General features: G+C 54.9%; 1 protein-coding gene across 1 annotated transcript in view; it reads right to left on the reverse strand.

Moving 5' to 3' along the window:
• The window catches only part of Ltbp4 (latent transforming growth factor beta binding protein 4), a 33,931-nt gene that overhangs the window by 17,633 nt on the left and 5,946 nt on the right, over positions 1-10,352 (reverse strand). Inside the window, exons 5-22 of the mRNA XM_026778236.1 lie at positions 9,410-9,601; positions 8,856-9,103; positions 8,670-8,772; positions 8,213-8,287; positions 7,993-8,115; positions 7,363-7,527; positions 6,790-6,939; positions 6,367-6,663; positions 5,782-5,913; positions 5,564-5,689; positions 4,751-4,876; positions 4,013-4,255; positions 3,141-3,266; positions 2,937-3,056; positions 2,010-2,138; positions 1,697-1,822; positions 1,188-1,310; positions 917-1,048 (exon numbers count right to left, since the gene is read on the reverse strand). Coding sequence (XP_026634037.1) covers positions 917-1,048; positions 1,188-1,310; positions 1,697-1,822; positions 2,010-2,138; positions 2,937-3,056; positions 3,141-3,266; positions 4,013-4,255; positions 4,751-4,876; positions 5,564-5,689; positions 5,782-5,913; positions 6,367-6,663; positions 6,790-6,939; positions 7,363-7,527; positions 7,993-8,115; positions 8,213-8,287; positions 8,670-8,772; positions 8,856-9,103; positions 9,410-9,601 — 2,736 coding nt within the window. The remainder of the gene's footprint in view (positions 1-916; positions 1,049-1,187; positions 1,311-1,696; positions 1,823-2,009; positions 2,139-2,936; positions 3,057-3,140; positions 3,267-4,012; positions 4,256-4,750; positions 4,877-5,563; positions 5,690-5,781; positions 5,914-6,366; positions 6,664-6,789; positions 6,940-7,362; positions 7,528-7,992; positions 8,116-8,212; positions 8,288-8,669; positions 8,773-8,855; positions 9,104-9,409; positions 9,602-10,352) is intronic.

The following is a 10,352-nucleotide window of genomic DNA, read 5'->3' on the forward strand; positions in this document are numbered from 1 at the left end:
TGGCATGGTGACACATGCTTGTAATTCCAGCACTTGGGAGTCAGAGTGCATGACTAGAACGTAGTGCTAAGAAGACTGAGGCAGGAGGATTGTTGCAAGTTCCAGGCAAGCGCATCCTACAATAGTAAATTCCAAGCCAGCCAGAGCTACACACACACATACACACCCAGGTTGGAATCGAGACAGACTGTCTCACACCAAAAAAACAAGTTGAAGGTCAGCATGGCCCACACAGCAAAACACTGTGTGAACAAAACAACCTTGTCATCATATCTATAAAATGATCGGTATGCCGACAGGGACCATCCCACCATGCAAACTCCACATCAGTAATGATTTCTGCCTGTCAAGGCATCAACAGCACCTGTCACACAGAAACGGCCTCCCGGGTTATCTGTGGAATGATCTCTGAATTTATTACAGTTACCCGCCCCACTCCCCCCACAGCTCAGGAGGGCAGAGGTTCAGTTTGGCTCCTTTCCTGCTGTGCCCTCACCCCAGCCTGACATCCAGCAGGTGCTTCCTGAAATCTTTGGAACTAATGATTGAGATTTGCAGGAGTCAGAGGTTTAGCCACTAGGGAGCGAAGTGCAGCCCATAAGAGTTTTGTTTCACGGGACACGGAAAATACTGATCCACATGGCACGCTTTCCCTCAAAAACATATTAGAGCAGCTCAGTCAGGGGAGGCTTCTAGCTCCTCCCGATTCCTGAGAAGAGAAATCCCTCCCCATAATTAAACACACACACAGGGGTGGCAAATTTCCACCAGAAAACAGCGGGGGGAGGGGGGGAGAGAAAGGAAGTGTTAACCTAGGATCTCTTCTAGGTTTTTGAAACAGGCTATCTCTCCTCTGATTCCCAGGGAAGCAGATTCCAACAACCTGTCACAGATTTGGGATGGGGAACTGTCTTACCATCACAGGTGCCCTCAGGGCCAGGGTGATAACCAGGATCGCAGTCCCGCACACAGCGGTAGGAGCCAGGGGAATTTTCACAGCGCTGAGACCCGCACAGAGCAGGTCCTCGTTCACGACATTCGTCAATGTCTGAGGACAGAAGCCGGGGAGAGAAAGAAGGAGCAGGAGCGTCAGGAAGGAGAAGCAGCAGTGAGGGTAAAAAAGGAAGGAGTAGGAGAGGAGACCGAAGTCAGGAGAAGCAGGGAGGCAGAGGAGTAAGGCCTCTCACCAAGGCACGAGGCAAGATCTGGGCCAGCGCGGTGCCCAGGAGGACAGACGCACTCAAAGGAGCCGTCAGTGTTGGTGCAGATGCCGCTCTGGCAAAGATCCTCCTCGCTGCACTCGTCCACGTCTGCAGGACAGAGCAATGGAAACCCAGGGCCACATCCTGCTCTGCTTAATATCCCAGGCCACACCCCTCCAATTCTCGACCCTCCAAGTTCCAAAGCCTTCAAGGAAGGGCTCACACAACTGTTTTAGGCCCCGCCTTTTCTTCTAAGCTCCGCCCCCGGTTGGAGTCCTTTCTAATCCCTACGTAACTGTCAGACTCCAACTTTTCCTGACATGTCCTCCATGACTGCCACCTCCAGGTCTCCGAAAGCTCCACTGGTCCAGTGATCCATGTAGATTCCCCCCCAAACCTCCAAAAACTCCCCCCCCCTGCCCTCTTCCTCTTGTCCCGCCTTTTTCTGCTGTAAGCCCTCCCTTTCTGCCCTCAGATACAGCCTGGGCACTGACCCAGACAAGAAGCTCCACGAGGTCCAGGCCGGTAGCCAGGGGCACAAGTACAGGCAAAGGAGCCATCCGTGTTGAGGCACTCTCCGTGGGGGAAGCAGAAGTCGCCTTCCAGACACTCATTTATGTCTAGGGCACACAAGTGTCAGGGTTGGGCTGCTGGTTCCCAAAGGGAGCCCTGCCCATCATGTAACCCCACCACCCAAGTTGAAAGCTTGAAGGCTAAGTTATTTTGGAAACTCCTTTCTTAATCCATTTTATATCGCTAATGGGCTTTGCCCAAGAATTCAGGCCTTACTCAGGTGAAGTATCTCACCTGCACAAGGCCCGGGTAGACCAGTTGGCGCCCGGTATCCTGGAGCGCAGCTACAGTGGAAAGAGCCTTCCGTGTTGGTGCACTGGCCGTGGAGACCACAAGGGGTGCCCGAACTGCATTCATCCACATCTGTGGGGAGGGTTGGGGGGCTCATAGGGGTCCATTAGAGCAAAGGGATTGGTGAGAGTCATGGGACAGGATCTTGAATGGAGGACAGATGAGTACTCCAGGATTTGACATCCTGTGGATCTGGGTTTCTGAGCCTCCCTCTACTGGGATCCTGAGGTCAGGGAAAGGGACTCTGATTTCTGGATTGGCACTGGGGATCAGAAACTAACCAAGGGAAGGGATGAACTAGGATTGTTGGATAAGATTCTGCTTAATAAATGTATCAAGGTAAGCCAGTGTTGAGAATCCTGCCTGATGTCAGGGTCAAGGGTCATGAACCCAAATAAGCTTCAGGAAAGAGAGTCTGAGAAGGGCTTTGGATAGAGAGTGAACCAGAACAACATGGTCAGGACTGTAAGGGGTTTTGTTTGTTTGTTTGTTGGTTGGTTAAAATCAAAAGGCACAGTCAAATTTAGGGTCATGGGACAGTAAGGGTCCAGAAATGTATTTCTGAGACACAAGGTCAGGGGTTGTCAGCAAGGGTCATGCATGGCTAGTCCCCAAAAGTTCCAGCTGAGTCACATGTTCCTAGGTTACAGTCAAGCATCACCCAGGGTCAAGAGTGTGGTCAAGTCAGTCACTGCAGGTGAGGGGGACATGAGTCAGAGTAACACTTGGTTGTCATTGCCCGTGTAAGGGGACTGAGATTCAGGTCCCAAGTTATGGGTCAAGTCAGGGTCACAAACCAGGTCACAGGTCAAAAATCTGAGTGATCAGGTTAAGGCACAGGTCCCGGGGCCCAAATGGGCCTGATCTCACCAGTGCACCTGCCACGGTGCAGGTGGTAGCCAACAGGGCAAGGCCGGCATTGGAAGGAGCCCGGTGAGTTCACACACTCCTGCCCAGGACACGCCAGGTGGTTCTCACACTCATTCACATCTGAGGAGCAGGGGAGAGAGTGGTCTTGAGGAAGTGCCCCCCCCGCCTCCTCACACATCCACAATCCTCCCTCCCCGGTCTCACCCTCGCACTCGGAGCCAGCAGCGTTGGCTTGGAAGCCTGTAGGGCAGACACACTGGAAACTCCCTTCTGTGTTCTCACAGCGGCCATAGGCACAGGGCGAGGGGCTCCGGGCACACTCATCCACATCTGGGCAGAAGAGGCCAATCAAGCTGAAAATAGGCATGGGCCCCTTCCTACTGCCATGCCCACCTACCCCAACCACCAATTGTTTTTTGTTTTTCTTTTGGGGGGGATTTGTTTTTGTTTTTGTTTCTGTTTTGTTTTTGTTTTTCTGAGACAGGGTTTCTCGGTAGCTTTTAGAGCCTGTCCTGGAACTAGCTCTTGTAGACCAGGCTGGCCTCAAACTCACAGAGATCTGCCTGCCTCTGCCTCCCAAGTGTCTTGGTCTTCCTAACGGCTAGAAAGACTATTAAATGGCTGGACGGGGTTTGACTCTGTCCTCCTGGGAGGAGGAGACAGCCTTGAAAGGCCTGGGTGGCTGGTTCAAGAGTAGAATGCTGTCTAACATGGTGTTTCCTGTCTGCAACCCCAGCACTCAGAAGGCTGAGGCAGGAAAAGAGACTCGAAAAAAAAATTAAACAGGAAGAGGGTCAGGCATTAATTGATTAATTGTAGGTGGTCACCCTTCATACCAGCACTCAGGAGGCAGAGGCAGGGAGTCATGCGTTCAAGGCCGCTACATGAGGAAAACATAGATGCTCTCTCATTTGGAAGAAAGGAAAGAAGATAGAATTCAGCCAGATCTGCCCAGCCTTCTCAATACTCTGGTCACCTGACCTGTGCCACAGAGGCCATCCTAAGGCTTCTCTACTCTCTCCATCCCCCACAGCAAGCCATGCACGGTGCTCCAGGCCTGGGCTCAGCACCCTCACCTTGGCAGGGGGCCCCTGGTCCTCGGGAGCGGAAGCCAGCTGGACAGGCACAGTGGAATGAGCCTGCAGTGTTGTCGCAGCGGCCTGGCCCACAGGGTGGAGGGTGCTGGGCACACTCATCCACATCTTCTTCACACGTCGAGCCGCGGAAGCCAGCCGGGCAAACACAGCGGAAAGAGCCGGGCAGATTCTCGCAGACTCCACGGCCGCAGAGGCCTGGGCTCTGGGTGCATTCGTCCACATCTGCAGGGAGCAAGCAATCCCCAGGGCCTCTGGTGTGATTCATGACCCCCCCCCCCGCGCCCCGTACACCATGCTACGCTCTTTCTGAGCTCCCTCACCTTGCTTTTCCATCCTCCCTATTCCTCCTTCCTGTCTTCCAGCATCCTGAATCTCCATCCTCCACCAATTCTAACGGAGTTGTGTGGTTGGTTCCTGGAACTCTGCCTCGCTGGTCCCCATGAATTGAGTTGCATTTGTCTTCCAAAATCCAGTCACCTTTCCCAGTTACTCACATCTCGGTCCCTTCTCCATCTGCTTCTCCACGCTCCATGACCCAGCCCTTCTGTTTTCCATCACTTGGCTTTTCCATCTGATCCAGGCCACATTAGACTCTCTGACCCTGGTCTGCGTGCCCCATCAGTAAGCCACCCTTTGCCCGGTTGCTCAGTTTCTCCAACCTTATCGCTACCTATCCACCCCTCACCTTACATCCTCTGTCCCCTTCCAGACCCTCACCCTGGCAGCTGGCTCCGTGTGGCGCTGCTTGGTATCCAGCGGGACACACACATAGGAAACTGCCTGGCTTGTTCTCGCAGCGCCCGCGGTCACACGGCGGCGGCACGCGCTGGCACTCGTCCACATCTGTGGGCAAAACCCAGAGGCTAGAAAGCGGCAGACACCCAGATTCCCTAAGCCCTGAGAGAAGATGTGAGGCCGAGGGAGGAGCAGCAGGGGCAGGACAAGGGCGGGGCGAAGCTAGGACCAAAGCTAGTCTGGGGCGTGGCTAAGGAGGTAGGCAGGGCTAGAGTGGGTAGGCTTAATGCGAAGTGGTGACCGAGCCGGGAAGTTAGGACAGCAGCTGAGGAGGAAACAAATTTGGAGAGGACAGGACCTGGGAAAGGATAAGAGCAGGAAAGGAATCTTTGTGGCCCAAAGGAAGAAAAGGAAGGCAGGACCAGGGCCAGAGAACGAACGGACAGTTTGGGGTGAGAGCTGGGGGTGGAATCAGGATTCGTAGTCAGAGTAACTCAGAAATGGTAGAATTCAAACCGGGCCTGGAGGCGTGAGCTCCTCCAAAATAGAGAAGGCGGAGCTAGTGAGAGACCAGCTTGAAGGGATTTGAACAAAACCTGGGCCACAGGGGGAAGAAAGGTTAGATCCAGAGTAGGGATGTGGCCGAGCTGATCTTGGAGCGGTGGCCAGGGCAGAACGAGGTGCTGGACCGGCGTGGGGGAGGCGAAGGAGCAGCCGTGAGCGGTTCTATAGTGAGAGCAGAACCACGACCCAAGCAGGGGTGGAGTCGGGGGCCGGGCGGGGCGGGATTCTCACCTAGGCACTCTGTAGCCCGCGGGCTTGCTTGGAAGCCTGTGCCACACACGCAGCGAAAACTGCCTGGTGTGTTCTCGCAGCGTCCAGGAGCACAGGGCATAGGCACGCGGCGACATTCATCTACGTCTGAAGGCACAGAAAAGGCTAGTTACATGGTGGCCAGGCAGAGGACTCTCAACCGCAGCTCCGCTTCACTGAACCCCCTCTGGCCAGCTCACCTATGCAGCGAGTGCCTTGGGGGTTGAGTCGGAAACCAGGGTCGCACGCACACGTGTAGCCACTGGGTCGGGGAACGCAGCGTCCCTGACCACAAACCTGGGGATTGCGCTGGCACACGCTGGAGGAGGGACCTGGGGAAGACAGTCAGCCAGGTTCCCACAACTCTGAACTTCTTGTCCTTTCCATCCCGGAACAGTGCCCTTAGTTCCGTTAAGGTACCTTTATGAGTGTCCCCTCCACAAGCGTAATCTTGGAAGATCAGGTTGTCATTTACCCGGACAGAGTCTCATCAGATCTGCCTGAACCTACCCACAACGGCATTCACATACCCCCTACTTCAGAAACCTCTCATGATGCCCATTTTACAGGATAAGAAACGGTGGCTCAGGGTTTCACTGCTCGTGCAAAAGAGGACTGGACCCTAACTGTGACTCCAGTACCTGAGGGAGCCACTACCCAAGTCTTCCAGTTCTTCCCTCTCCCCATCCTTCCCCACTCCATCACCGTTCAAAACCTCCACTCTGGAGCCTCGCCCCACAGAACCTCACAGGATCTTGGCTAGTGTCCTCAGATTCCCACGGCACCTGATTCAGGACTCTCTGGACCGGTCCAAGGAGGGGTGCTGGGCAGGGCAAATTCAGGACGTGGCCGAGATTCAGGCTGTGGCCGGGGTTCAGGCCGAGGCCGGAGTTCAGGCTGTGGCCGAGATTCAGGCTGTGGCCGGGATTCAGGCCGAGGCCGGAGTTCAGGCTGTGGCCGAGATTCAGGCCGGGGCCGGCGTTCAGGCTGTGGCCGAGATTCAGGCCGGGGCCGGGGTTCAGGCTGTGGCCGAGGTTCAGGCCGAGGCTGGAGTTCAGGCCGAGGCCGAGTGGGCAGAAAGCCTGGTTAAAGAAAGAATACTTTTATTGGGACCTAAATTTAGGTGTCCTTGCCCCTCCCCTCTGTTTCCTATGGACCTCAGGCAGCACCTGGAAATTTAATCGAACCCCATCAGGGATTCAGCTCACCTATGGGTGGCCGAGCAGTGGCTGGTGGGGCGCGTGGTTGATTGAAGGTCACTCGAGGTGGGTCCTGGCTCAGGGGTCTGGTATTGTAGCGGAGATCAGAGGCTGAATAGTGGTAACCAGGGCCAGCTGGGCAAATCTCCCGAAAACCCTCTGGGAGCAAGACAAGGGGAGGTCAGGAGAGGAGACAGATCTTGTGAGCCATAAGCAGGCTTTGGCCGGGTACAAAGCTTGACCTAAGATAGTGTCAGGAGTCTGGCTTATGCGCTGGATGGAGTAGTATACTGGGCAAAGAATAAGATGTTCCAGAAGCCAATAGTACAGCCACGAGAGTTTCCCTCATTTGGGATGGTGGCAGAGAGTTCTGGTCAACCTAACTTTAAGGTTTGTGACCCAGGAGTAGGCGTGGCTAAGGATAGAGGTAAAGTCCTGGGGTTGAGTCTACCACAATGAGGTGATCAGAAGTTGGGAGTGTGGCCAGGTTTGAAGCCGCTAGACCTTAGAGCCGCACAGCAGGGCCTATCCAGAGTCTGTGTGTATCTGTTCGGAAGGGGTGGATCGCAAGGACTAGCTCACCTGAACCGTGAGGTGGGCAGAGCTGACAGCCGCGGCCCCAAGCCTTGCCCACACGGCTACAGCAGCAGATCTGTTTGGTGATGTTTCGAAGAATGGGCAGCGAGCATCCGCCATCATGGAGCACTCGGTAGCAGGGCCCCTTTGCCTCAGAGATCACGTGTTGGGCTGGGGGATGGGAGGAAATTCTTCAGGGCGGGTGAGGAGTTCAGCCGTTCTGGGAGAGGGGAATAGGGGAATGGTCCCAGGGAAGATTTAGTGGGTAGGTGAAAGGGGCATTAAGGGAAGTCGGGGGAGGAGGTCTGAAGAACAGCTGAGAGTGCCCAGGGCTTAAACAGGGCATAAAGGAGAAGCTGGATATCAAAATCCCAAAGCTGTCTGGAGGTCAATTGGAACTCAAGACTCTGGGAGCCTGAGGGGCCTCGATATAAAAAGTTTGAGGGCTGGAGGGGAACTTCTGAAATCATCGCAGAGATCTGTTTAAAGGTCCAGGCTAAATCTGCGGGGGGCCTGAAAGTCTAGAAGTGTTTGTGTGTGTGTGAGGGAATTAGGGTCCATGAACACTCGGGAATAGAGTCTAAGGTCTACAGCCGTTTGGGAGCCAGATGCAGAACGCCCCTCCTGGTGGCTCACAGATGCAGCTGCCCCGGGAGGAGTCCAGCAGGAAACCGTCGGGACACACACACGTGTACCCGCCACGAGTGTTGGCACACTCCCCGTGTTGGCAACGCCCACCTGTGGCGCACTCGTCCACATCTGCAAGAATTGAGGGAGTGTTTGGCGAGTTGGGGACTACATGCTTGGCAGTCACTCTTTATACAAGACAAGCCCATGCTCCCCCACTGTCCCTTACCTACGCAGGACCCGTTAACCCTCTCGAAGCCGGTTGGACAAGGTCCATTTGGGCCATTCACTCTGTTGGAGTTCCCTGTGCAGAAAGGAGGGGTCGGGGCAGGAACAGGTTGGCAGACAGACAACCGAGCAGTTTTAAAGAAAGATTACGTGGGGAGGGCTAAAAGGAGTGAGGTGTGGTTTGAATACCAAATTAGTCTCCCTTTGGCAGCTTAGTAGATAACTTCGGAGGATCTTGAAATGCATGGATGAGATCAAGGCACCAAAGCCGATTGAAAAGTGTGACCAAAATCACAAAACAGGGTAAATGGACTCAACAGTGTGTGTGTGGGCTGGTGTGTGGGGAACCTAGAATAGACATGACCCCCGTAACAAGGTAGGTATAGCTAAAATTTGTGACTGGGGTGTATCTGTGCCGGAGGAAAAGAGGCGAGGTTTGGGGAGGACCTGGGGCTTACCCAGGTGCTCCGAGCACGGCTGACAATCATGAACACCCCAGGCCAAGCCCTCCCCTCGGCAGCATACTTCCTGAGTCCGGAGCCCGGGCAGCGGCGAAGCACACTGTTGGGGAAGCGATGCGTGAGCGCGCCCCCGCGCGGTAGTATGCTTTAGGGGGATCCCCCAGCCCGCGGGCCTGCTCTCACTTCGCTTCCGCGCAATTCCCTGAAACAGTAACCGAAGCCGGAGGCGTCTGAGTAGCCATCCTCGCGCGGCGCGCTCTGTGCCAGCACTGTGTAGGGCGCTGCCGCCTCGGCCCGTGCTGCCGCCTCAGCCCTGGCTAGGGCTTCAGGGTTCGCCTCTTCCCAGGGGCCTGACACACGTTCCACCTGGTGCACCACTACCGAAGCCTCCTGAGGGTGCTCCACGTGCACGCTCACCATCGATGCCACACCTGAGCAGAGGCAAGATGGACAAAGGGCTATGTCTACACGCATCCTGCCTTGTTGGGAGTAGATTGGAGAGGTGAGCTGAGGTATTTGATATTTGGGTAGGTTTCTTGGGGGTGGGGGTGGTAATGTAATCTGGCCTGCAATTTTCAGTGATTCTCCTGCCTCTACATCCCATTGGTGGGATTACAGATAGAAGCTATCAAACCGGGTTTGGGAGAGTAGCACGGAAGGCAACAAACTTGATCAGAGAATGGTTAAGTCCCTGAAGTGAAAGGGGACCAGAGGCCCTTTGGCTAAATTCTCCTTACCATGTTCATCATCACGGTGGTTGGCTAGTGGCATGGTGTACACGGAGCGGGTAAGGCCCGGCATGGCTGGGGCCGGGGGCCGGGCCCCCGAGGAATGCAATTGGCAGAATTTGCCAGCGAAATCCGGGGGACAGAGGCAGCGGTCAGGCTTCACACACACACCACCGTTGTGACAGATCAAGGGGCACAGGTCTGAGGAGAAAGTAAGGACACACACACACAAATCAGTACTATGCCTGACAGACAGTCTTGTGTCAGATGAACCCAAGCTAACTCAGTCCCCAGCGCTGTAACGCGAGGCCCTCACGGGGCATTCATCCGACATCTCTCCACCTTAGGTGTTTTCCGTTTATTTGCTTTTGTGTTTTGAGGTAGGGGCTAATGTAGCCCAGGCTAGCCTCAAAAACCCACTATATAGCCGATGCTTGAACTCCTGATCCTCCTGCCTCCGATTCCCAGCTCCGATTACAGCAGTATATCACCACCACACCAGGCTTTTATTTTAGCTGTCGTGTGGCCATTGGCCAATCTTGCCGACTACAGGACTACATCGGTTGGGTCCAGATGTGAAGCTATCTACTACATAGTCCCGTCTACTAAGTGGGCTCACTCCGCCCCCTTCCTCTCTCTTCATTCACTTTCCCATTTTCTGGCGGAGTTCAGGCGTTTTAGCCCCGCCCAGACAGTGCTATTCCCGCCCACTGGATTATCTCCGCCTACCATAGCTCTCTTTACCCAACCCGACACTTCCTCTTTCTGCCTCCTTAGCTGGACTCCAAGCGTCCCAGCTTTTTCCCTTGGCCAATCACTCCTTTCTAGCCCCGCCCACACAGTCTTCTACCTGAGATTGTAAACTCCGCCTAGCCAGGACACCTGGTACCTTTAGTCCCGCCCACTCTCCTCCCTCTGATTTGCCGTGGATCGCGCTCCTCCTATGCCAGGG

The sequence above is a fragment of the Microtus ochrogaster genome, unplaced genomic scaffold (assembly GCF_000317375.1).
Source record: "Microtus ochrogaster isolate Prairie Vole_2 unplaced genomic scaffold, MicOch1.0 UNK115, whole genome shotgun sequence".
In the NCBI taxonomy this organism is placed as follows: domain Eukaryota; kingdom Metazoa; phylum Chordata; class Mammalia; order Rodentia; family Cricetidae; genus Microtus; species Microtus ochrogaster.